Below are 27,854 nucleotides of genomic sequence, written 5' to 3'. Positions count from 1 at the left end.
AGAGCAAACTCTGGAGCTAGGTAGCAGCAGTGTGCGCTTGCTTCAGTTCTAGTAAAAATGGTGTCGGGACAATAGAAAGCTTTTTATGTTCTACGTTTTGCTCAGCGTGGGTCAGTAATAACTGTTCAGCGTGACATTCTCAGTCTGGTATCTGCCTTACCGACGATCAACTTTATATGATCATTCCATTTTAAATCACTCCTAATGCATACTCCCAGATAATTTATGGAAGTAACTGCTTCCAGTTGCGGACCTGCTATTTTGTAGGTAAGTGATAAGGGATCTATCTTTCTATGTATTCGCAGCACATTACACTCGTCTACATTGAGATTCAATTGCCATTCCCTGCACCATGCGTCAAATCGCTGCAGATCCTCCTGTATTTCAGTACAATTTTCCATTGTTACAACCTCTCGATACACCACAGCATCATCTGCAAAAAGCCTCAGTGAACTTCCGATGTCATCCACCAGGTCGTTTATGTATATTGTGAATAGCAACGGTCCTATGACACTCCCCTGCGACACACACCTGAAAACACTCTCACGTCGGAAGACTTCTCTCCATTCAGAATGACATGCTTCGTTCTGTTATCTAGGAACTCTTCAATCCAATCACACAATTGGTCTGATAGTCCGTATGCTCTTACTTTGTCATTAAACGACTGTGGGGAACTGTGTCAAACGCCTTGCGGAAGTCAAGAAACACGGCATCTCCCTGTGAACCCGTGTCGGCCCTCTGAGTCTCGTGGACGAATAGCGCGAGCTGGGTTTCACACGACCGCCTTTTCGAAACCCATGCTGATTCCTACAGAGTAGATTTCTAGTCTCCAGAAAAGTCATTATACTTTAACATAATACGTGTTCCAAAATTCTACAACTGATCGACGTTAGAGATATAGGTCTATAGTTCTGCACATCTGTTCGACGTCCCTTCTTGAAAACGGGCATGACCTGTGCCCATTTCAAATCCCTTGGAACGCTACGGTACACCGCTGCAAGAAGGGGGGCAAGTTCCTTCGCGTACTCTGTGTAAAACCGAACTGGTATCCCATCATGTCCAGCAGCCTTTCCTCTTTTGAGCGATTTTAATTGTTTCTCTATCCCTCTGTCGTCTGTTTCGATGTCTGCCATTTTGTCATCTGTGCGACAATGTAGAGTAGGAACTATAGTGCAATCTTCCTCTGTGAAACAGCTTTGGAAAAAGACATTTAGTATTTCGGCCTTTAGTCTGTCATCCTCTGTTTCAGTACCATTTTGCTCGCAGAGTGTCTGGACATTTTGTTTTGATCCACTTACCGCTTTGACATAAGACCAAAATTTCTTAGGATTTTCTGCCAAGTTAGTACATAGAAATTTACTTTCGAATTCATTGAACGCCTCTCGCATAGCTCTCCTCACACTACATAATGTCATAACTACCACATGAAGTTGTACAACATGAAAGGGACTCTCCAAAATTTAATGTGTTTTGTGCATTTTCACAGGAAAAGGTGGATGGTCCATTTTTCTTTGCGGGGACACTGTTTCGGGAACCACATATCTGGATAGGCTTGAGAACTTTCTTTTCCCCCAATTGGAGACTGATTCGAACGACTTGATGGATGGGACACCGCCACACTGGCGTCTGGAAGTGCGGGAATTTTTAACTCAAAGGATTACTGAACGATGGATCGGTCGCACTAGACCAAATGATTCAGCCTTACATTGCTGGCCTCCAAGGTCACCGGACCTGACAGTATGTCTTCCAATTTGTGCAGATTGCATTTGACGATGCGGCTAAAATGCTGTGAAATTGGTCGTACCTATAAATAATGGGTTTACAGCTGAAGCGATAATATCTTTTCAAAAGAATATCAGTAGTTTATATATAGACAAATTTAGGAGTGGGAATGATTTAACCACAATTAAGATCTCATTTCCAGCTTCTGAGGTTATAAGGGGTATTTGTGTGGTAGAGACCATACAGCATGATCCAAAGAAATGTTTCTGGCATGATTACTACTTATCAGAGGAGAAATGGAGTTGCTGTTTCCAGGTTTGAGAGCGTTCATCCGACTTCAAAGCTAGAGGGTCATTGTAACTGAGGAACACATTATGATCTGAAAAGACAATATTGGATGGTCCTGTCCATCCTCTGTCAGCTGCTATCAGAGATCATTCAAGTTGTAGAACGACATACAATGGATGCTTATGAGGGACATGCTTATGAGTTGAAAATTAGGACGTTGTACTGCAATAAATGTAACTTGTCTGCTATGAGAACTTTCTTTCCAGTTTCTGAGCGTATAGGGACTGTCTGCAGAGTAGTGGACGGACAGTGTTACTTGTAGAGATATTTTGGGTTGACAGCTAGCTAACAGATAGGTTACCACTTCTGAGACTTTCAGAAGACACAGAATGTGATCTGTATACAGGGTGTTACAAAAAGGTACGGCCATACTTTCAGGAAACATTCCTCACATACAAATAAAGAAAAGATGTTATGTGGACATGTGTCCGGAAACGCTTAATTTCCATGTTAGAGCTCATTTTAGTTTGTTCTTCCACCTACGCTCTTTTCTTTGTTTGTGTGTGAGGAATGTTTCCTGAAAGTTTGGCCGTACCTTTTTGTAGCACCCTTTAGATGAAGTAGGTCTGACTACTAGATAACACACAAAGAGTGGAGCTGACTTTTTAGGCACATTTACTTTTCCAACCTCTGTGACTATAGTTTGTGCAATGGGAAGTTCAAATGGTTCAAATGGGTCTGAGCACTATGGGACTTAACATCTTAGGTCATCAGTCCCCTAGACTTAGAACTACTTAAACCTAACTAACCTAAGGACATCACACACATCCATGCCCGAGGCAGGATTTGAACCTGCGACCGTAGCAGTCCCGCGGCTCCGGACTGCAGCGCCCAGAACCGCACGGCCACCGCGGCCGGCTGCAATGGGAAGATTCACAATGAAATCTAGGGAATTGTTTATGGGTTGAGAATTAGCAAATAGCATTTGACTAACCGAGTTCCTCTGGATTAAAATCTTGTTTATAAGTTCTGAAACCATCAGGAATATCGGTACAGTAGAGTAACAATATGATCTGTAGAGACGATGTTGGGTTTAATGTTATATAATAGCTAGGGAACGGAGCTTACTTGACCAGTTTAAGGAGCTTCCTTCCAACTTTGAGGCTCTCAGAACCATTCTTGTGGTAGACAATATACAGTTTAAGCCATCTATCAGGAAGGGGATGGAGCTGACTTGGACACCATTAGGATCTTTTCTCAACTTGCAAGGATATCTGTACTGTAGAGGACACATAATATGATCTAGATACATGATGATAACAACTAGCTAATACTAACAAGGGAACCTCCCTATCGCACCCCCCCCCCCCCTCAGATTTAGTTATAAGTTGGCACAGTGGATAGACCTTGAAAAACTGAACACAGATCAATCAAGAAAACAGGAAGAAGTTGTGTGAAACTATGAAAAAAATAAGCAAAATATACAAACTAAGTAGTCTGTGCGCAAGATAGGCAACATCAAGCACAGCGTGAACTCAGGAGAGCCGTCGTCCCGTGGTTCGTGTGAACAGCTGCGAACGAGAGGGCCTTGGTTCAAGTCTTCCCTCGAGAGAAAATTTTATTTTTGCAAAGTTATGATCTGTCCGTTCGTTCACTGACGTCTCTGTTCACTGTAATAACTTCAGTGTACGTGTTTTGCGACCGCACCGCAAAACCGTGCGATTAGTAGACGAAAAGACGTGCCTCTCCAACGGGAACCGAAAACATTTGGTCACAAGGTCATAGGCCAACCGATTCCTGCACAGGAAAACACGTCTGATATATTCTATACGACACTGATGACGGCATGTGCGTCACATGACAAGGATATGTTGTCGACTCACCTAACTTGTACACTTGGCGAATGGGTAAAAAGATTCTTCTACCTTGCCCGATTTAGGTTTTCTTGTGTATGTGATAATCATAAATAAAATAAAATAAATTTAGCTTTTCACGCGATGGAAAACTTGAGCTAATGACCTCTCGGTCCGCAGCTGCTCACGCTAACCACAGGACCACGGCGCGCCTGAGCTCACGTTATCCTTGATGTTGCCTATCTTGCGCATGGACTACTCAGTTTGTATATTTTTCTTTTTTTCTTTCATAGTTCCACACAACTTCTTCCTGTTTTCTCCATTGATCTGTGTTCAGTTTTTCAAGGCCAAACCACTGTGCCAACTTATAACTAAATCTGAGAGGGGTGCAATGGGGAGGTTCCCTTGTAAGGAAAAAAGGCTGACTTGCCAGAGCACAGGATTCTTTTCCCAATGTGTGGGATTATCAGAAACAATTTTTATGTTAGCGAACAAACAATATGTTGTGTCGAGATGATGTCGGGTTGACAACTAGCTGACATAAAAGAATGGAGCTGACTTGGCCCAACTGGTGTTGCTCTCCAACCTCTGTCGTGGGTCATTCATATAGTGGAAGGGCATACATTTTAACCCAGGGAAGTGGTTCAGGTTGAGAAATAGCGAGTGGTACTGGACTGGAGCTGAGCTGACTCCCCCAGACCCAGACCTGCATGCCCCTCCTAGCGGAGACCACCACGGGAGTAGCGAGGACTGCGCGCGTGTAGTCCCGTGGGAGCGCTGTGGCTGGCACGCTGCTCATCCGCCTCCGCCATTGGTCCGCCGCTGCCTGCCAGGTCCTGGCGAGAGTCCCTCGTGTGGTGAGGAGCTGTGTGTTGTTGTGACTGCCACAGGCCCAAAAGCGTGCCCTCGTCGCCCATGGTGAAGCGCGCCTTCTCCCGCCTGGGCAACCTCACCGCCGGCTGGGGCCGCTCCATCCGCAAGCAGCATTCCCAGCTTTCCGCCGACGACAAGAAGAAGTGGTCTTCGTCGCAGGACTGCTCCAGTAAGTACACGCCATGATTTCAACTTTTGTTCTCAGCGGAAACCCCTAGAGCAGGGCTTCCCAGCCTGTGGTCCGCAGACCCCTTAGGCTCCCGCCGGCTCTTTCTACGGGGTCCGCGGCCACCTTTCACCAAATCGTGCAAAATAATGAGTAAAATTATTGAATAAAAATGTGAAAATCAAATTCATCACTATTTTCTTTTCGTGTGTGAAACATGTGTACTTTTACTTCAGGTCGTATTCCCAAGCAGTCTTTGCGCTTCCTGAGTGAGAACGTATACACAGTTTAGTGCAGGAGAATGCGGCTTCTCTGATCGACTGTTTCGCAACAATTCGGGGTCGTTTGTGTGCTGGGTCACGGCGCTAGATGCGCTGAAACCTTTTGCGCATGAGCGGTGCGAGCTTTGTCGACCAATCACAGCTCTCGCTGGCACGTATGCGGCCCTAGGCATCATTAAATGTTAAACTTGCTTGTCAGTGCACTGCCTGTTTCATAAGTCGATTTTTGACCAATTTATTACTTCTAACATGGATCGGTGGCTGAAGTCAGGATCATTGAAGAAGGCTGCAGTTTCTCCACAAGGGAAGTTTCCAGTTGAAATAAATGAGGAGGGAGGACAACCAAAGGAAAACGTTACATACATTTGAACATTTTTCTTCGGATTTCACGAGAAACCACACACACACACACACACACACACACACACACACGAATGTTACGAAATATGCATGCTCCTAACACAACAGTAGCCAAATACACTCCTGGAAATTGAAATAAGAACACCGTGAATTCATTGTCCCAGGAAGGGGAAACTTTATTGACACATTCCTGGGGTCAAATACATCACATGATCACACTGACAGAACCACAGGCACATAGACACAGGCAACAGAGCATGCACAATGTCGGCACTAGTACAGTGTATATCCACCTTTCGCAGCAATGCAGGCTGCTATTCTCCCATGGAGACGATCGTAGAGATGCTGGATGTAGTCCTGTGGAACGGCTTGCCATGCCATTTCCATCTGGCGCCTCAGTTGGACCAGCGTTCGTGCTGGACGTGCACACCGCGTGAGACGACGCTTCATCCAGTCCCAAACATGCTCAATGGGGGACAGATCCGGAGATCTTGCTGGCCAGGGTAGTTGACTTACACCTTCTAGAGCACGTTGGGTGGCACGGGATACATGCGGACGTGCATTGTCCTGTTGGAACAGCAAGTTCCCTTGCCGGTCTAGGAATGGTAGAACGATGGGTTCGATGACGGTTTGGATGTACCGTGCACTATTCAGTGTCCCCTCGACGATCACCAGAGGTGTACGGCCAGTGTAGGAGATCGCTCCCCACACCATGATGCCGGGTGTTGGCCCTGTGTGCCTCGGTCGTATGCAGTCCTGATTGTGGCGCTCACCTGCACGGCGCCAAACACGCATACGACCATCATTGGCACCAAGGCAGAAGCGACTCTCATCGCTGAAGACGACACGTCTCCATTCATCCCTCCATTCACGCCTGTCGCGACACCACTGGAGGCGGGCTGCACGATGTTGGGGCGTGAGCGGAAGAAGGCCTAACGGTGTGCGGGACCGTAGCCCAGCTTCATGGAGACGGTTGCGAATGGTCCTCGCCGATACCCCAGGAGCAACAGTGTCCCTAATTTGCTGGGAAGTGGCGGTGCGGTCCCCTACGGCACTGCATAGGATCCTACGGTCTTGGCGTGCATCCGTGCGTCACTGCGGTCCGGTCCCAGGTCGACGGGCACGTGCACCTTCCGGCGACCACTGGCAACAACATCAATGTACTGTGGAGACCTCACGCCCCACGTGTTGAGCAATTCGGCGGTACGTCCACCCGGCCTCCCGCATGCCCACTATACGCCCTCGCTCAAAGTCCGTCAACTGCACATACGGTTCACGTCCACGCTGTCGCGGCATGCTACCAGTGTTAAAGACTGCGATGAAGCTCCGTATGCCACGGCAAACTGGCTGACACTGACGGCGGCGGTGCACAAATGCTGCGCAGCCAGCGCCATTCGACGGCCAACACCACGGTTCCTGGTATGTCCGCTGTGCCGTGCGTGTGATCATTGCTTCTACAGCCCTGTCGCAGTGTCCGGAGCAAGTATGGTGGGTCTGACACACCGGTGTCAATGTGTTCTTTTTTCCATTTCCAGGAGTGTAGTAGAAGTGAACAGACCATAAGCGACAGCTTGTCAACAGCGAACAGTTTGGACGTGACGTTGATTACTCTTGGAGGGAGAAAGCTCCATCGTGTGAAATTTCAATTACCAAGTAATTTTAATCAGGCTATATTCTGTTGAACGAAGATAGTAAATCCACTAGTGAGTGTCTGGATATAGTGGGAATTCAAATTGGATCGTTAATTTCGAGTTGTTTTCATTCATCTCTAAACCAAAGACTATTGATACTTCAGGGGAGGGGCGGGGGGCCATTCGGAACATGGCACCTGCATTAAGAAGCTTTCAGTTCCCATGGGTTTCGCTCTGAAATTTGAAGTTACTGTGCCGTTGACTGACCAGGGGTCCGCCATGGATTTTCGACTGAACAAGGGGTCCGCCAACTGAAAAGGTTGGGAGCCCTGCCCTAGAGTATGTGGTGGCACATTAAGTACCAATGTCATTTCATCCTCTGGATTTCTACCATACATCTGCACCTTCATCTATATCCATACTCTGCAAACTACTGTGAGGTGCTTGGCAGAGGGTACATCAAAGTAAATCACGTATTATGGCTGCTTCCCGACATGATCGCATGTGTTGTACGGAAGAAAGACTCCCTAAACTCCTTCACTCTGTTGTAATTTAATCTTGTCCCTGCTGTCTCTATGAGATTGATACCTTTGGGATTGAACGACATATACACGGTGTTACATAAAGGTACAGCCAAACTTTCAGGAAACATTCCTCACACACAAATAAAGAAAAGATGTTATGCGGACATGTGTCCGGAAACGCTTAATTTCCATGTTAGAGCTCATTTTAGTTTCGTCAGTATGTTCTTCCACCTACGCTCAATGGAGCACGTTATTACGATTTCATATGGGATACTCTACCTGTGCTGCTAGAACATGTGCCTTTACAAGTACGACACAACATGTGGTTCATGCACGATGGAGCTCCTGCACATTTCAGTCGAAGTGTTCGTACGCTTCTCAACAACAGATTCGGTGACCGATGGATTGGTAGAGGCTGACCAATTCCATGGCCTCCACCCTCTCCTGACCTCAACCCTCTTGACCTTCATTTATGGGGGCGTTTGAAAGCTCTTGTCTACGCAACCCTGGTACCAAATGTAGAGACTCTTCGTGATCGAATTGTGGACGGCTGTGATACAATACGCCATTCTCCAGGGCTGCATCAGCGCATCAGGGATTCCATGCGACGGAGGGTGGATGCATGTTTCCTCGCTAACGGAGGACATTTTGAACATTTCCTGTAACAAAGTGTTTGAAGTCACGCTGGTACGTTCTGTTGCCGTATGTTTCCATTCCATGATTAATGTGATTTGAAGAGAAGTAATAAATTGAGCTCTAACATGGAAAGTAAGCGTTTCCGGACACATGTCCACATAACATATTTTCTTTCTTTGTGTGTAAGGAATGTTTCCTGAAAGTTTGGCCGTACCTATTTGTAACACCCTGCATGAGTACATTCTTCATTTAAAACTTGTTCTTCACACTTTGTGAAAAGCTTTTGGCAAGATGGTTAGCATCTACACTGAAGAGCAAAAGAAACTGGTACACCTGCCTAATATCGTGTAGGCCCCCGCGAGCACGCAGACGTGACGTAACACGACATGGCATGGACTTACGTAACACGACATGGCATGGACTCGACTAATGTCTGAAGTAGTGCTGGAGGGAATGGACACCAAGAATCCTGCACGGCTGTCCATAAATCCTCAAGAGTACGAGGGCTGGAGACCTCTTGTGAACAGCACGTTACAAGGCTTCCCAGATATGCTAAATAATGTTCATGTCTGGGGAGTTTGGTGGCCAGCGGATTTAAACTCTGAAGAGTGTTCCTGGAGCCTCTCAGTGGCAACACTGCACGTGTGGGATGTCGCCCTGTCCTGCTGGGATTGCCAAAGTCCGTCGGAATGCACAATGGACATGAATGGATTCAGGTGATCAGACAGGATGCTTACGTATGTGTCACCTATCAGAGTCGTATCTAGACGTATCATGGGTTCCGTATCACTCCAACTGCACACGGCCCACACCATTACACAGCCTCCACGAGCTTGAACAGTCCCGTGCTGACATGCATGGTTCGTGGATTCATGAGGTTGTCTCCATACCCGCGCATCGTCATCCACTCGATACAATTTGCAAGGAGGCTCGTCCGACCAGACAACATGTTTCCAGTCATCAACAGCCCAGTGTTAGTGTTGACGGGCCTAGGCTAGGCGTAATTCTTTGTGTCACGCAGTCATCAAGGATACACGAGAGGACTTGGGCTCCGAAAGCCCATACCGATGCTGCTTCGTTGAATGGTTCACACGCTGACACTTGATGACCCAGCATTGAAATCTGCAGCAATTTGCGGAAGGGTTGCACTTCTGTCGTGGCCGAGTGGTTCTAGGCGCTGCAGTCCTGAACCGCGCTGCTGCTACGGTCGCAGGTTCGAATCATGCGTCGGGCAAGGATGTGTGTGATGTCCTTAGCTTAGTTTGGTTTAAGTGTAGGGGACTGATGACCTCAGATGTTAAGTCCCATAGTGCTTAGAGCCATTTGAACCATTTGCACTTCTGTCACGTTGAACGATTCTGAATCTTTTAAATCTTGATGACCTGTCATTGTAGCAGCAGTAACCGATCTGACAACTGCGCCAGACACTTGTCTTACATACGGGATGCCGACCGCAGCGGTGCATTCTGGCCGTTTACATATCTTTGTATTTGAATACGCATGCATATACCAGTTTCTTTGGCGCTCCAGTGTATATTCAACGTTTTCAGCATCTTCTTGAGACCTTCTATGGATTCAGCCAACCCTGTGCTCATTTGTGCTGCCCCACTTTCTTTATGGTCAATATCCCCTGTAGGTTCTATTTGGTACGTGTCCCACAGTTTTCATTAATATTCTAGAATGCGTCGCACTAGTTTTTTTTTTAATCAGTCTCCTTTGTAGCCTGATTGCAGCCTATCAGAGAAGCGAAGTATGCCAACTGCCTTACCTACTTCTAAGCGTATATAATAATTCCATTGAATACCCCTGCAAATTGATATACCTTATTATTTATAAGAGTTAACTGATTCCAACTGTGGCTCATTGATGTTGTAGTTTTATGAACTGCACTATTTTACGATTCTGAACATTTCAGACAAGTTTCCAATCTTTGCACCTCGTTGAAATCTTACTATGTGTGCCAGGTCACAACGTACAACATTAACAGAACGGGCCCCAACATACGTTCCTGGGGCCCTCCTACATCTACCGATGACTATCCATCCAAAGTAATATCTGGACTATTATACACTCCTGGAAATGGAAAAAAGAACACATTGACACCGGTGTGTCAGACCCACCATACTTGCTCCGGACACTGCGAGAGGGCTGTACAAGCAATGATCACACGCACGGCACAGCGGACACACCAGAACCGCGGTGTTGGCCGTCGAATGGCGCTAGCTGCGCAGCATTTGTGCACCGCCGCCGTCAGTGTCAGCCAGTTTGCCGTGGCATACGGAGCTCCATCGCAGTCTTTAACACTGGTAGCATGCCGCGACAGCGTGGACGTGAACCGTATGTGCAGTTGACGGACTTTGAGCGAGGGCGTATAGTGGGCATGCGGGAGGCCGGGTGGACGTACCGCCGAATTGCTCAACACGTGGGGCGTGAGGTCTCCACAGTACATCGATGTTGTCGCCAGTGGTCGGCGGAAGGTGCACGTGCCCGTCGACCTGGGACCGGACCGCAGCGACGCACGGATGCACGCCAAGGCCGTAGGATCCTACGCAGTGCCGTAGGGGACCGCACCGCCACTTCCCAGCAAATTAGGGACACTGTTGCTCCTGGGGTATCGGCGAGGACCATTCGCAACCGTCTCCATGAAGCTGGGCTACGGTCCCGCACACCGTTAGGCCGTCTTCCGCTCACGCCCCAACATCGTGCAGCCCGCCTCCAGTGGTGTCGCGACAGGAGTGAATGGAGGGACGAATGGAGACGTGTCGTCTTCAGCGATGAGAGTCGCTTCTGCCTCGGTGCCAATGATGGTCGTATGCGTGTTTGGCGCCGTGCAGGTGAGCGCCACAATCAGGACTGCATACGACCGAGGCACACAGGGCCAACACCCGGCATCATGGTGTGGGGAGCGATTTCCTACACTGGCCGTACACCTCTGGTGATCGTCGAGGGGACACTGAATAGTGCACGGTACATCCAAACCGTCATCGAACCCATCGTTCTACCATTCCTAGACCGGCAAGGGAACTTGCTGTTCCAACAGGACATTGCACGTCCGCATGTATCCCGTGCCACCCAACGTGCTCTAGAAGGTGTAAGTCAACTACCCTGGCCAGCAAGATCTCCGGATCTGTCCCCCATTGAGCATGTTTGGGACTGGATGAAGCGTCGTCTCACGCGGTCTGCACGTCCAGCACGAACGCTGGTCCAACTGAGGCGCCAGGTGGAAATGTCATGGCAAGCCGTTCCACAGGACTACATCCAGCATCTCTACGATCGTCTCCATGGGAGAATAGCAGCCTGCATTGCTGCGAAAGGTGGATATACACTGTACTAGTGCCGACATTGTGCATGCTCTGTTGCCTGTGTCTATGTGCCTGTGGTTCTGTCAGTGTGATCATGTGATGTATCTGACCCCAGGAATGTGTCAATAAAGTTTCCCCTTCCTGGGACAATGAATTCACGGTGTTCTTATTTCAATTTCCAGGAGTGTACATGGGTAAAATGAAGCTACTGGCAAAAAGTAATCTATGAGAAACGGTCCGTGACTTGAATAGTTCAGTCAATAGAGCATTTTCCGCGAAAGGCCCCAGCTTCGAGTCCTGTTCCGGGGCATAATTTTAATCTGCCAGGTAATTTCAAATTTGGGCTGATTATAGGGTGTCCTACTAATCGAGTTCTAAGTTTATAATTGAAATTGACTCCCCTCTCTTGACCTTTTTTCGATTTGTTTTCTGAGTTGGAATAAAACTTCAGTTAATCAGCTCATTTGCATAGCAGCTAACTTATTCAAAGAAAGTTCTTATAAACTGTGTTAGATGCTTTGCTTTCGTGTACGTAGATGAATAAGTTCTGTAGTTGTTAAACACTAAAACAAGCGAGAAACGCGATTCTTTTAAATCCATTCCGCAACATTGAAATGTTTCTATCATACTTCAAGCTGCTCTTCTCGTAAATTGGAGGCTTTTGAATCTGAAATGTAATTTAGTTGGAGGGAACGAAATTGGTGGTATAAACACTGACTTGCATTTTTTCTTTTCCAATTAATATTTCAGTTTATATGACGTTGTTTACAAGATTTTTTTGCGAGGCGATGCTGAGCGAATTTAGGTATTCTTTTAAGAAGTTTATGCTCTCGTCTTGGTTCGTCGTCATATCAATGGACTTACTTATTTTTTCTTCACATCGTTTTCTATTTTGGTAGATATGTTTGTTGAACTACGTTTTTGTGGCTAAATTTGTTCGCCCACGAAACCATTATTTGCTTACATAGTTTCTCTATATAAGGGAATACACTTTTTTCCCAGTAAGCTCCTCCTCTGTCTTAACTGTGTTGCACAACTTATCGGTTAAACAGCTTTGCTGAATTGCGGATCAATACAATGTTTGCTGTCTCGAACTTGTGTTGTAGAGCATTCGAGAATATTCGAGAACATTCGAAAGTATTCTGGAACAGTCGAAAATATTCGTTAACTCAAAAACATTATGGAACAAACTCCAATTTTTTTTCCTTGAAAAATGCACGATTCGAAACAGACAGAGATGTCCTGGTGACTTCCACGATGTGATGACGATCATTTCTGACACTCAAATGTCCACCATCACAACATTTGCCACCGCACATCCACTTTAGCGAACATCTGGGGCGAGGGGGTCCACTGGGGGCCGAACAGCACAGTAACCCTGACTTGGGTGTGGGGCGGCGGTGGAGCGAATGGACTGCTGTAGCCTGTTGTGGGATTGTGAACCACTGACCACTGAGGGCTACAGCGGGGACGAAGCGTCTCCGTCGTTTCTCGGTCCCCAGTTCAATACAATACAAATAAGGGAAATCAGAGCTCGTACGGGAAGATGTATGTGTTCATTCTCTCCGCGCGCTATACGAGATCGGAATAATAGAGAATTGTGAAGGTGGTTCGATGAACCCTCTGCCAGGCAGTTAAATGTGATTTGCAGAGTATCCATGTTGATGTAGATGAATACAGCTGGACTTCTGAGCAACGTGAAGCTTCCACATGAGTTAACTTTCGTTCTTTCGTATCTGAGAAGCAACAGCCAAAACATATTGAAAATACTGGTTGCCTGTGAAGAAGATTACCGAAATTGGATATGATTGCAAGTGATAATAGTGCTGGAGAGGAACAGTAAGCTTTTATTTGATCAGTTCTATATACGTTATGTGATCAAAAGTATCCGGAAACCTGACTGAAAATAGCAAAGTTCGTGGAGCCCTGTATCGGTAATGCTGGGTTTCAGTATGGTGTTGGTCCACCCTTAGTCTTGATAACAGCTTCCACTCTCGCAGGCATACGTTCAGTCAGGTGCTAGAATGTTTCTTGGGGAATGGCAGCCCATTCTTGACGGAATCCTACAGACGCTAAAGTAACCTCTGGCGTATCCAGGGGAGTGTTATGGGACCATTGCTCTTCACAATATATATAAATGACCTAGTAGATAGTGTCGGAAGTTCCATGCGGCTTTTCGCGGATGATCCTGTAGTATACAGAGAAGTTGCAGCATTAGAAAATTGCAACGAAATGCAGGAAGGTCTGCAGCGGATAGGCGCTTGGTGCTGGGAGTGGCAACTGACCCTGAACATACACAAATGTAATGTACTGCGAATACATAGAAAGAAGGATCCCTTATTGTATGATTATATGACAGCGGGACAAACACTGGTAGCAGTTACTTCTGTAAAATATCTGGGAGTATTCGTACGGAACGATTTGAAGTGTAATGATCATATAAAATTAATTGTCGGTAAGGCGGGTGCCAGGATGAGATTCATTGGGAGAGTCCTTAGAAAATGTAGTCCAACAACAAAGAGGTGGCTTACAAAACACTCGTTCCACCTATACTTGAGTATTGCTCATCAGTGTGGGATCCGTACGTACCAGGTTGGGTTGACAGAGGAGATAGAGAAGATCCAAAGAAGAGCGGCGCGTTTCGTCGCAGGGTTATTTGGTAAGTGTGATAGCGTTACGGAGATGTTTAGCAAACCCAAGTGGCAGACTCTGCAAGAGAGGCGCTCTGCATTGAGTTGTAACTTGCTGTCCAGGTTTCGAGACGGTGCATTTCTGGATGAGGTATCGAATATAGTGCTTCTACCTACTTACACCTCCCGAGGAGATCACGAATGTAAAATTAGAGAGATTCGAGCGAGCACGGAGGCTTTCCGGCAGTCGGTCTTCCCGCGAACCATACGCGAGTGGAAAAGGAAAGGGAGCAATGACAGTGGCACGTAAAGTGCCCTCCGCCACACACCGTTCATTAGCTTGCGGAGTATAAATGTAGATGTAGATGTAGAGTGCTGCACTGAGGAGAGGTATCGATATTGGTCGGTGAGGTCTGGGACAAAGTCGGCGTTCCAAAACATTCCGAAGGTGTTCCATAGGATTCAGGTCAGGACTCTGTGCAGGTCAGTCCATTAAAGGATTGTTATTGTCGTATAACCACTTCGACACAGGCCGTGCATTATGAAAAGGTGCTCGATCATGTTGAAAGTTGCAATCGCCATCCCCGAATTACTCTTCAACAGTGGGAAGCAAGAGGGTGCTTAAAACATCAGTCTAGGCCTGTGGTGTGATAGTGCCACGCAAAGCAACATGGGGTGCAAGCCCCCTCCATGAAAAACACGACCACACCATAACACCACCGCCTCCGAATTTTACTGTTGTCACTACACACGCTGGTGGATGACGTTCACCGGGCATTCGCCATACGCACATTGTGTACCGTGATTCCTCACTCCACACAATGTTCTTCCACTGTTCAAAGGTCCAATGTTAACACTCCTTGCACTAAGCAAGGCGTCGTTTGGCAATTACTGGTGTGATGTGTGGCTTATGAGCAGCCGCTCGACCATGAAATCTAAGTTTTCCCACTTCCCGCCTAACTGTCACAGTGCTTGCAGTGGACCCTGATGCAGTTTGGAATTCCTGTGTAATGGTCTGGATAGATGTCTGCCTATTACACGTTACGACCCTCTTCAACTGTCGGCGGTCTCTGTCAGTCAACGGACCAGCTCGGCCTGTACGCTTTTGTGCTGTACGTGTCCCTTCACGTTTTCTCTTCACTATCACACCGGAAACAGTGGACCTAGCGATGTTTAGGATGTGGAAATCTCACTTACAGACGTATGTCACCAGTGACACCCAATCACCTGACCACGTTCCAAGTTCGCGAGCAAGCCGCTGCGGCCGAGCGACCGCTACGGTCGCAGTTTCGAATCCTGCCAAGGACATGGATGTGTGTGATGTCCTTAGGTTAGTTAGGTTTAAGTAGTTCTAAGTTTTAGGGGACTGATGACCTCAGATGTTAAGTCCTATAGTGCTCACAGCCATTTGAAGTCCGGGGAATTCCGCGGAGCACCCCATTCAGCTCTTTCACAATTTGTAATGACTACTAACGTACCCGGCAGTAGGTGGCAGCACAATGCACCTAATCCGAAAAACGTATGTTTTTGGGGGTGTCCGGGTACTTTTGATCACATAGTGTATCCACAGCATAGTTTAATCTTTCGTCCTGTAAAAAATTATGAGGTTTGGAAAGTATAATTACTGCATCTGTCGAATCATTCCTTCATATTCCCTGCTATATTTTCTGACAAAAACATCCTACGTTACTGAGGTCTATAATTTGAAAAAAAGAAAAAGAAAAAGAAAAGATTTTATTAGGTACACTGAAACTAAACTAGTAGAGTCTAGTAAAAATGATTTAGGCATTCCCAACAAGCCAAGTAAAAAATGTAACTGACGCGAGACGTTATAAAACTATTGTTAAATGTTTTGTCGTTCCCCTGAAAAGAGTTCATTTTTGATGAGGGTCGTTTCAGTTATAGTCTTCACTTGATTTAGACGCGATCGGTTCGCTGCTGCATTGCTATTAGAGACACTACAACGTTGACACAGTACGTTTGCACATCCTCAACTTAGCACTGACTCCTCACAACTGAATAGTCGAATGACATCCGTTGTTTACAGTTGTTAGTTAGAAAAAATGGTTCAAATGGCTCTGAGCACTATAGGACTCAACTGCTGTGGTCATTAGTCCCCTAGCACTTAGAACTAATTAAACCTAACTAACCTAAGGACATCACACACATCCATGCCCGAGGCAGGATTCGAACCTGCGACCGCAGCAGTCTCACGGTTCCGGACTGCGCGCCTAGAACCGCGAGACCACCGCGGCCGGCCTGTTAGTTAGAACTGTTACTATAGTTACTGCAATGACTTCACTTATTCACCAGGAATAAAATCAGTCTCGGAACGTTTTGAATGGACAACATGTGCCCGTGTCTATACGGGGTGCTACAAAAGGTACGGCCAAACTTTCAGGAAACATTCTTCACACACAAATAAAGAAAAGATGTTATGTGGACATGTGTCCGGAAACGCTTAATTTCCATGTTAGGGCTCATTTTAGTTTCGTCAGTGTGTACTGTACTTCCTCGATTCACCGCCAGTCGGCCCAATTGAAGGAAGGTAATGTTGACTTCGGTGCTTGTGTTGACATGCGACTCATTGCTCTACAGTACTAGCATCAAGCACAACAGGTTAGAGTTCATCACGAACGTGGTTTTGCAGTCAGTGCAATATTTACAAATGCGGAGTTGGCCGATGCCCATTTGATGAATGGATTAGGACGGGGCAATAGCCGTGGCTCGGTGCGTTTGTATCGAGATAGATTTCCAGAACGAAGGTGTCCCGACAGGAAGACGTTCGAAGCAATTGATCGGCGTCTTAGGGAGCAAGGAACATTCCAGCCTATGACTCGCGACTGGGGAAGACCTAGAACGACGAGGACACCTGCAATGGACGAGGCAATTATTAGTGCAGTTGACGATAACCCTAATGTCAGCGTCAAAGAAGTTGCTGCTGTACAAGGTAACGTTGACCACGTCACTGTATGGAGAGTGCTACGGGAGAACCAGTTGTTTCCGTACCATGTACAGCGTGTGCAGGTACTATCAGCAGCTGATTGGCCTCCACGGGTACACTTCTGCGAATGGTTAATCCAACAATGTGTCAATCCTCATTTCAGTGCAAATGTTCTCTTTACGGATGAGGTTTCATTCCAACGTGATCAAATTGTAAATTTTCACAATCAACATGTGTGGGATGACGAGAATCCGCACGCAGTTGTGCAATCACGTCATCAGCACAGATTTTCTGTGAACGTTTGGGCAGCCATTGCTGGTGATGTTTCGATTGGGCCCCATGCTCTTCCACCTACGCTCAATGGAGCACGTTATCATGATTTCATACGGGATACTCTACCTGTGCTGCTAGAACATGTGCCTTTACAAATACGACACAACATGTGGTTAATGCACGATGGAGCTCCTGCACATTACAGTCGAAGTGTTCGTACGCTTCTCAACAACAGATTCGGTGACCGATGGATTGGTAGAGGCGGACCAATTCCATGGCCTCCACGCTCTCCTGACCTCAACCCTCTTGACTTTCATTTATGGGGGCATTTGAAAGCTCTTGTCTACGCAACCCCGGTACCAAATGTAGAGACTCTTCGTCCTCGTATTGTGGACGGCGGTGATACAATACGCCATTCTCCAGAGCCGCATCAGTGCATCAGGGATTCCATGCGACGGAGGGTGGATGCATGTATCCTCGCTAACGGAGGATATTTTGAACATTTTCTGTAACACAAAGTGTTTGGAGACAACCTGGTACGTTCTGTTGCTGTGTGTTTCCATTCGATGATTAATGTGGTTTGAAAAGAAGTAATAAAATGAGCTCTAACATGGAAAGTAATCGCTTCCGGACACATGTCCACATAACATATTTTCTTTCTTTGTGTGTGAGGAATGTTTCCTGAAAGTTTGGCCGTACCTTATTGTAACACCCTGCATAGGAACCCACGTGTGGAAACGTCATTCAATGACGCTACAGATCACCGGTTATAGGCGCCGGCGCCTGTAAATATTGTATATATAGCGTGATTCCGTGACGACGTCACTAACTTTCAGGGATGATGGAGAAGAATAAATGTATCGATTAGAGGTAAGGGACCTTGGCCCATAAGCTACCAAGTCCAAAATAATAAGCGAAAATCGTTGTGATACCTCTGACGGTGGGATACATGTACCGGTAGTGTTGTTGCTAAGATAGTTGCTTAGGCAACTTTCAGATAGTATGGATCACGACAAGAAACAACGCCAAGTAAACATGCGTTCCAAAATGCATACGTGAGAAGCTATGAGCACTTGTTCATCTTTTCTATTGTGAAACACTGCTCCTGTATTCAGCAAGAGTTCATAGCTCTTAAGGTATGCATTTTGTAGCCGATGTTTATATTTCTTCTTGTTTTTGTCCATACTGTCACCTCTGAAACTTGCAACAACAGCGCCGGTACATGTATTCCAGTGTCAGAGATATCAAAACCGTTTTCGTTCGTAAGTTTCGACTCGTCCGTTTCCGGTACAGGGACCCTTAGCTCTAATTGATACATTTATCCTTCTCCATCATCCTAGAAAGTTTGTAACATCATCACGAATACAACCAGTACATGCAGGGTGAAAAGTATTTAAACTGACAAACTCTGGGAGGTTGTAGGGGACATCAAAACAAATATTTTTCCTTAATACCATTTTTTCCTATGAGGAGTGTTTTAACCGGGAGAAGAGGATTTCTCTGGCGGCAAATTAATTAACAAAAACTTTTTCATTTTTTTGACCAAGATACAACACATTAACACAACCCAATTTCACAGTAAAAACTCCAGGAGTGTCCTGAATTGTGCCTGCTGCTGCTACTATCCGGGCAACCAGATCCTGTTCTGATCCAACAGGAGTTGCGTAAACAAGATTGGGCATCTCTGCTCACACAAAAAATTCAGAGGGTACATATCTGGGGATCGAGCAGGCCATGGTACAGGACCACCTCCGCCAATCCACGTTTCTGGGAACCATCGGTCGAGGAATCAACGCACACGACGACTGAAATTTGCCGGCGCTCCGTCATGTTGGAACCACATGCGTTGTCTTGTAGGGAGAGGGACATCTTCCAGCAATGCTGACAATGCTCTGTCGACAAAATTGTAATAGTGCGTGCCATTTAATGGCCTAGGTAGAGGATACGGCCCAATTAAACCTGCTGTGCAGCTCGTCTGTTGTGGTGCCCTACGCAGTACGCACAAGCCATATCAGTGTACTCACTCCAGGTGTATCGCTCCATTAGTATACAGAGACAATGCACTACTGCACTGGTGGAAGCAGTTGCCTACAACTGAAGATCGTAATACGGCCTCTAACAACTGAAGAGTATAATACGGCCTCCACCGGTTTAAATAATCCTCATAGGAAAAAATGACATTCGGGAAAAATATTTATTTTGATGTCCCCAACAACCTCCCAGAATTTGTCGGTTTAAATACTTTTCACCCTGTATATGCAAATACAAGTGTCGGCGCCTATAACTTTGACGCTCCGTAGCGTCGTAGGATGACGTTTCCGGACATAGGTTCCTACGTAAGACTTGATCAACTATGTCGCCTCTACACCTCTAGAAGTGTGTAAGAAATCCATAGTGGGGAATACCTTGGGTTGAAGATGGGGCACAGCGAAATGTTTTACGTAAAGTTGTAGGAGACAAAGAGGGTCACGCATTGATGTTAATGACCGTGACCCCGAACGCGATTTTCAGGGGTATTTTGAGCTTAAAGTGATTTTTTTAGTTGGTAACCCTAATATTTGATCTAAGATTTGAAAAGCGCATCAATTTTTACGTATGAAATGATCACATTATTCAAGGTGATGGCAAGGTTCAGTCAAGCTGAAATGAGCTAATATGTCTTTATTTCTAGTAGGGATTAATTCGGAATAGAGGAGGAATGCAGCAAAATACACTGTTAGATGCAAACTGGAAAGGGAAATAAGGGTCACGTATCATTACCAATAACCAAGATTTTAAGGGTAATTATCGAAAGCCATTCGAAGGTTGAATTTTGTTTCATGGAAACCGCTACTTGTGACGTCGGATTTGGAAAGAGTAAACAGATATTTTAAACTGTAAGTTTTATTTAAAGTGTTTATTGGCGAAATTAAATACATCACAGCGTATAAGTGTTATTGTGACACTTGCGAGACAGAACAAACATAAATAAAACTCAGATCATTGATTTAGAAGTCGTTAAATGGGTCTCTTCGCCTCTCATTACCTTGGGATACCCCTTCCAGCTTGCATCTAGCTTTATGCTTTGCTGTATTCTTCCTGTGTTCTATATTAATTCCTATTAGATGTAAAAACGTATTTGCTTATTTGACCTTCATTGAATTAGCCATGACCTTGAATAATGTATAATTTTATACGTAAAATTTGCCGCTCTTTTCAAATTTTGAATCAAATATTAGGGTTCCCATTTGGAAAAAAAATCACTTTTACCTCCAGATTGCCTTAAAAGTTACGTTCCAGACAACGGCCATTAATAGCAATATGTGACCCTCCTTGCCACCTACAATATTTTTCTAAACCAAGTTGCTGTATCTCGTTTGTATTCCGAGTTATTCCCCATGATTAATTAATTTTTTACAATTCTACATCGCTACAGAACACAAACACTGAAGATCCAAATAAAGTGGTACACCTGTCTAATAGTGTAGGGCCCCGACGAGCACGCAGAAGTGCCGCAGCACGACGTGGTATGGACTCGACTAATGTCTGAAGTAGTGCTGGAGGAAATTGACACTATGAAGCCTGCAGGGCTGTCCATAAATCCGTAAGAGTACGAGGGCTGGAGACCTCTTGTGAACAGCACGTTACAAGGCTTCCCAGATATGCTAAATAATGTTCATGTCTGGGGAGTTTGGTGGCCAGCGGATTGAAACTCTGAAGAGTGTTCCTGGAGCCTCTCAGTGGCAACACTGCACGTGTGGGATGTCGCCCTGTCCTGCTGGGATTTCCAAAGTCCGTCGGAATGCACAATGGACATGAATGGATTCAGGTGATCAGACAGGATGCTTACGTGCGTGTCAGAGTCGTATCTTGACGTATCAGGGGTCCACATCACTCCAACTGCACGCATCCCACTCCATTACAGAGCGTCCACCAGTTTGAAAATTCCCCTGCTGACATGCAGGGTCCACGCATTCATGAGGTTGTTTCCATACCCTCACATGTCCATCCGCTCGATACACTTTGAAACGAGACTCGTCCGACCAGGCAACATGTTCCCAGTCATCAACAGCCCAATGTCGGTATTGACGGGCCCGGGCGAGGCGTAAAGCTTTGTGTCGTGTAGTCATCAAGAGTACACGAGTGGGCCTTCGGCTCCGAAAGCTCATATCGATGATGTTTCGTTGAATGATTCTCTTCAGTCATCGTTGGTCCCGTTCTTGCAGGATCTTTTTCCGGTTGCAGCGATGCCGGAGATTTGATGTTTTACCGGATTCCTGACATTCATTATACACTCGTGAAGTGGTCGTGCAGGAAAATCCCCACTTCATCGCTACCTCGGAGGAGCTGAGGTCATCGCTGGTGCGACGACTATAGCACCACGTTGAAATTCTCTTAAATCTTGATAACCTGCCATTGTAGCAACTGCGCCAGGCAGTTGTCTTATGCTGTATAGGCGCTGCCGACCGCATCGCCATAGTCTACCAGTTTACATATACACCTGTATTTGAATACGCATGCCAGTCCCTGTTTCTACAGAACGCTGATGTGACACGATTTTGTTTCCAGACAAGGAGGGCAAGGACAAGGAGAAGAAGGAGGCGCAGATCCCGCAGCTGGCCGTACCGCGGCTGAGCGTCTGTGCCGATGCCCAGAAGGTGGACCGCGCCAAGCTCGCACAGACCGAGGTCAGTCGCTTTCGCCTGCAGTCTGTACTGGTAGAGATCACGTTCCTGCTTGTACGCCAAAAGTCTTTTCAATAAGGAAAAATTTGCTGCACAGATAGAGCAGGCGCAGAAACTTAGTAAATAATGAGGCAAAATGAATGAAAAATAATCAAGGACTGTAGGAGAGTAGAGAAATGAACAAGTGGCAAGTGTTAAACGAAATGGTCTATAGCAGGGCTTCCCAACCTGTGATCCGCGTAAGGGGTCCGCCGGCTCTTCCTAGGGGGTCCGCGGCCACCTTTCACCAAATCGTGCAAAATAATGAGTAAAATTATTGAATAAAAATGTGAAAATCAAATTCATCACTATTTTCTTTTCGTGTGTGAAACATGTGTACTTTTACTTCAGGTCGTATTCCCAAGCAGCCTTTGCGGTTCCTAAGTGAGAACGCACACACAGTTTAATGCCGGAGAATGCGGCTTCTCTGATCGACTGTTTCGCAACAATTCAGGGTCGTTTGTGTGCGCCGGCTCACGGCGGTAGATGCACTGAAGCCTTTTACGCATGCGCGGAGCGAGCTTTGTCGACCAATCACAGCGCTCAATGGCACGTATGCGGCCCCAGGCATCGTTAAATGTTAAACTTGCTTTGTCAGTGCACTACCTATTTCATAAGTCGATTTTTGACTAGTTTATTACTTCTAACATCGATCCGTGGCTGAAGTCGGGATCATTGAAGAAGGGTGCGGTTTCTCCATCGCCTTCAAAACAAGGGAAGTTTCCAGTGGAAATGAAGGAGGAGAGAGAACGACCAAAGGAAGAACAATCACAAGAAGCTCCAAAGACTATTGATACTTCGGGGGGGGGGGGGGGGGGAGGAAGGGGTCATTGGGAACATGGCACTTGCATTAAGAAGCTTTCAGTTCCCATGGGTTTCGCTCTGAAATTTAAAATTACTGTGCTCTCGTCTGACTAGGGGTCCGCCATGGATTTTCGACTGTAGAAGGTGTCCGCCAGCTGAAAAGGTTGGGAAGCCCTGGTCTATAGAATAGTAAGAGTAAATAGTATGATAAGTAAGACAAGCCAATTTACAAAGAAAACAGAGAGAGAAATGAAAAGTGCAGAAAATAAGAGAAGTAACCAGAGGAAGAGTAAATAGGAGGGAAAAAAAGACAGGAGATGAAAACAAAAGATAGAGTATTGAGAAAGGCTATGGGTGAAGGACGTAGAACAACAAAGGAAGAGCAAATGGGAACAGAAAGATTTCATAGAGAAGAAAATGATGCCAGCAGAAATAAAGCGAAGGTGTAGGCAGAAGTGCCAGCAGAGGAAGGAGAAATGCACAGCAAAACATAGACTTGTTCAATAAGAAACTGAACATGACTACACCCCTCTGGGGTTTCGCCTTTGCTCTGGCATACAGCCACCAAAGACCATACAAAGGAATTCAAATGTGATCCGAAGCACAAAGCAGTAGAGGTGTTTATGTTTTTTCAGCACTCCTGTGACATGATCAATGAGAGGTGTAACATTTACATGTGCATGAAAAAACGGCGAAGGAGCCCTCAAATACCCTTCCTCTCACCCCCCCCCCCTCCCTCCCCTGGCCAGTTCAGCAGCACCCTCAGTGCCACGCACACACCTTTGTTGAGCATGTTAAATATGTACCTGACAAACTACAACACCCGCCCAGCTGATTTATACCCTGTGTCTTCTATAGCGCCTGAGGGCAGACAACCCCTTAACACTGCTCAGATGGGATTTCCTGCCCACAGACGCTAGGCGCTAGAGCAGTCCCGAGACACGTCTCAACTGAACGGGTGTTGAAGTCTCTGATAGGTAGGTATTTAACATGATCAACAAAGGTGTGTGAGTGGCGTAGAGGATGTTTCCGAAATGTTGGGGGGGGGGGGGGGGGGGGAAGAGCTGGAGGCCTCTTTGCCATTTTATTCACACACCAGTTAATGTTGCACCGCTCCATTGGCAGGCCACAGGAGGGCTGAAAAAACCTAACCACCCTTTGCTACTATGAATGAGGTTCCAATTTTGTCGACTGGATTAGGATGGCCCCTGGTGCTTCCATCATGTAAACCAGAGCAAAAATTGCAGTCGGGCTACACTCCAAGAGGTGCGATAGATGGGGTTACATCCCTATGATGGCCTTAGAGAACGACCGAATTGTCCAAGGGGTGTCAGCAGTGTCATTGTTGTCAAGAAAGTTGTCCTGTTGTTCATCATACTGTGGACTGTCGTTTTCAACTCCGAAATGCAAGGGTATCAACGCCCCGAGGAAAAGTGTGATCCCATCGAAGCCCTTTGTGCCATGTCGTGAGGGATTTTCGCGTCGATTCCTAGCGGCGGTATTCCTGAAATGTTTTCCCCAGCTGCTCATAAGAAAAGTGCATGATTTCAAGGCTGGGAGTTGCGGTTCTGACCTCTGTCGCAGAGACGTCAAAAGAAAGGGTGGAATATGGGTAAGAAAGGGTGTGGCCACTTTCCCATCTTGTAACACATCCACAGTGGCGTGGTGAAATTTGGTGACAATGTCACATCATTAGTCCACCTTATACCTTACATCCCCATCCCCACGAACTATGGACCTTGCCGTTGGTGGGGAGGCTTGTGTGCCTCAGCGATACAGATAGCCGTACCGTAGGTGCAACCACAACAGAGGGATATCAGTTGAGAGGCCAGACAAACGTATGGTTCCTGAAGAGGGGCAGCAGCCTTTTCAGTAGTTGTAGGGGCAACAGTCAGGATGATTGACTGATATGGGCTTGTAACACTAACCAAAATGGCCTTGCTGTGCTGGTACTACGAACGGCTGAAAGCAAGGGGAAACTTCAGCTATAATTTTTCCTGAGGGCATGCAGCTTTACGAGAGCTGCATCAAACCAGTCTCTGGACTGAAGACCACAACAACAACATACCTTACATGAATATCTGAGCTGTGGCCTTTTTTCGCATGTGGCTAAACATTGCTCTCTGTGTGTGTTTCTGAATTAAGTGCGCTCAACGACGAGCTCACCTGTACTACACCTTGCTGTTTGAGGCAACATGTAGCAGGGTGCCCTGCGCTTTTGTACCACTACAGAGGAAGACTGTAGACACATTTGAGCCAAATTTCAAACTAAAGCGTCGGAAACAGTTAATAGTAACGAAAATTTGATACTTTTTTTTACACAGTATATTGACACTGAACATGTATACGAAGTTTGTTCAAAAAATTCCGGAACATTCGTAATTTCGCGTCAATGGTCTGTTAGAGCGAAATGTGGCTGGCATCCCTGCACACGCCTGTGTTTAATGTGTAACTGCCGTAAGTTTCATTGTTGTACGTCTGTTGGTTATTGTTCAGTGCTGTACTGAGTAGAACGTTGTGTCGCACAGTCTGCAAATTTGGAGACGGCACAGTTACAGGAACAACGCGTCTGCATTAAATTTTGCGTGAAACTCGAGAAAGCCTTTACGGAGACACGCCAAATAATGCCGGAATCGTACGGTGGTGAATTCTTAAGCGGTACTCGATGCTACGAACGGTTCATACAGTTTGACAATGGCCGAACAGAAGTTAAAGATAACCGTCGTTCAGGGCACTCTTCGATGTCTACCGACGACGCTCATGTCTGGAATGTCAACAAAATTGTGCCTACCAATCGAAGACTATCGGAGAGATTGCAGTAGAATCTAACATTTCATTTGGAACATGTCATAGCAACTGACATAGCATCTTGGAATGCATCGTCTTGCAGCCAAGTTCGTCGCACGGCTCACGGGTCAAGACCAAAACGACCTTCGCATCGCAATCTGAGAAGAGCTTTTGGATCGCGCAAATGAGAACGAAATGTTCCTTAAGAGAATCATAACTGGAGGTGATGAGGGGTGGGTCTACGGTTATGATGTTGAGACCGAGGTCAATCTTCACAATGCGTCGGGAGAAGTTCTCCAAGACCAAAAAGAGCTCGTCAAGATAGGTCAAATGTCAAATCCATGCTGACAGTTTTATTTGACGGCTCACGGACCAAGACCAGAAAGACCTTCGTATCGCAATGTGTGAAGAGCTTTTGGATCGTGCAAATGACAACGAAATGTTCCTTAAGAAAATCATAACTGGTGGTGCGAAGTGGGTCTCTGGTTATGATGTTGAGACCGAGATCAGTCTTCACAATGGGTCGGGAGAAGTTCTCCAAGACCAAAAGGAGATCGTCAGGTCAGGTCAAATGTCAAAGCCATGCTGATAGTTTCTTTTTACTTTGAAGGATTAGTTCATTATGAATTTGTGTCACGGGGGCAAACTGTTATCGGGGCATTTTGCGACGCCTGCGAGAAAATGTGAGAAGAAAATGGTCTGCAATATGGCGAAACAAATCATGGCTCTCGCATCACGACAACGCACCCGCACATTAATCCCCGTTGGTGCGTGTCTATTGCACAAAGAACGAAATCTGTGCTGCCTCATCCTCCATACTCTCCAGAACTGGTCCCTGCGGATTTTTTTTATTTCCCCGATGAAAGAATGAATATTTGAAACGATAGACGAGATAAACGAAAATTCGCAGATAGCGCTTCCGGATGTGGAAATGGCGTTTGGAGCGGTCAGTCAGTTGTAGAGGAGAGTATTTCGAAGGAGACAATGCACAATAAGTAAAAGATAAGCGAAGAAAAATTTTGTGGGCAAAGTCGCAGAATTTTTTGAGCAGATCTCGTTTGAAAGACGTTTCTCACTCCGTGGTCAACAGAATCATTAACCTACCTTCAAAAGAAATTACGAAAGAATAACGTGTGCTGGAACATGTAACTACTAAACTGCCTGAATCAAAATGTGAAACACTCAGAAGACACGGTCAAATGTGAATGTAATTTCGTTTAAGTACAGAGCGTCGGCGGGTATGAAAATGATTAGAATTACAACTCTCTGTGACAGATAGAAAGGCTCTCAGAGCGCATTTAATGTTGTTCGTCTTTTTAATTTTATTACCAAGCCTGGTAAGGATTGAACAACGTCAGATGTTGACTGGTCACTGTGAGAGACACGGAGATTTTACGTACTCGTGTAAGACATCGTTATCACCGCCTGACAAATTTCGGAAGGGGTTTCATTGTGGATTTCCATTTTGCCGACTGGTCGAATCGCACAATTTCCAGTTTTGTGAGGTATTCGGATATGACAGTTGCCCTGTGGGAACGTGGGGAAAGACATAAGTTTATACTTATCGCCGAGGTTCCAGTCAAAGACCGTCCAGTAACCCTGACCAGGGACACCAATAACAGAATAACAGGAACTGCCAGTGTATCATTTGTGTTTACTTGCTGACATAGACTGACAGTTAAGTTAAGATTTCTAGCCTCCGGGGTAACATTTGCGACAAGAATTGCAGCAAATACATTATTTGTAATGAATAACATCGACTACTACATGTAACACTTTTTTTTTAATTAGGAAGGAAGACCCAGAAGCTTTTAGAAAGCAAACTAAGTAAACTAAACTCCTTCCGAATAGGCCATGAAGGCCCAAAGGGACCGACCGGCCGCCGTGTCATCCTCAACCCACAGGCGTCGCTGGACGCGGATAGGGAGGGGCACGTGGTCAGCACACAGCTCTCCTGGCCGTATGACAGTTTCAGAGATCGGAGCCGCTACTTCTCAAACAAGTAGCTCCTCTGTTTGCCGCACAAGGGGTGAGCTCACCCCGCTTGCCAACAGCGCTCGGCAGACCGGATGGTCTC

General features: G+C 46.2%; 1 protein-coding gene across 1 annotated transcript in view; it reads left to right on the top strand.

The window, feature by feature from the left end:
- Positions 1-27,854, top strand: part of LOC126312748 (uncharacterized) — a 142,076-nt gene that overhangs the window by 67,702 nt on the left and 46,520 nt on the right. The window contains exons 3-4 of the mRNA XM_049992245.1: positions 4,754-4,905; positions 22,032-22,150. Of these exons, the coding sequence (XP_049848202.1) occupies positions 4,754-4,905; positions 22,032-22,150 (271 nt within the window). The remainder of the gene's footprint in view (positions 1-4,753; positions 4,906-22,031; positions 22,151-27,854) is intronic.

The sequence above is a fragment of the Schistocerca gregaria genome, unplaced genomic scaffold (genome assembly GCF_023897955.1).
Source record: "Schistocerca gregaria isolate iqSchGreg1 unplaced genomic scaffold, iqSchGreg1.2 ptg000449l, whole genome shotgun sequence".
NCBI lineage: Eukaryota > Metazoa > Arthropoda > Insecta > Orthoptera > Acrididae > Schistocerca > Schistocerca gregaria.
The sequence above is the reverse complement of the archived record's forward strand: the minus strand, read 5'-3'. Positions and strand labels throughout refer to the sequence as shown.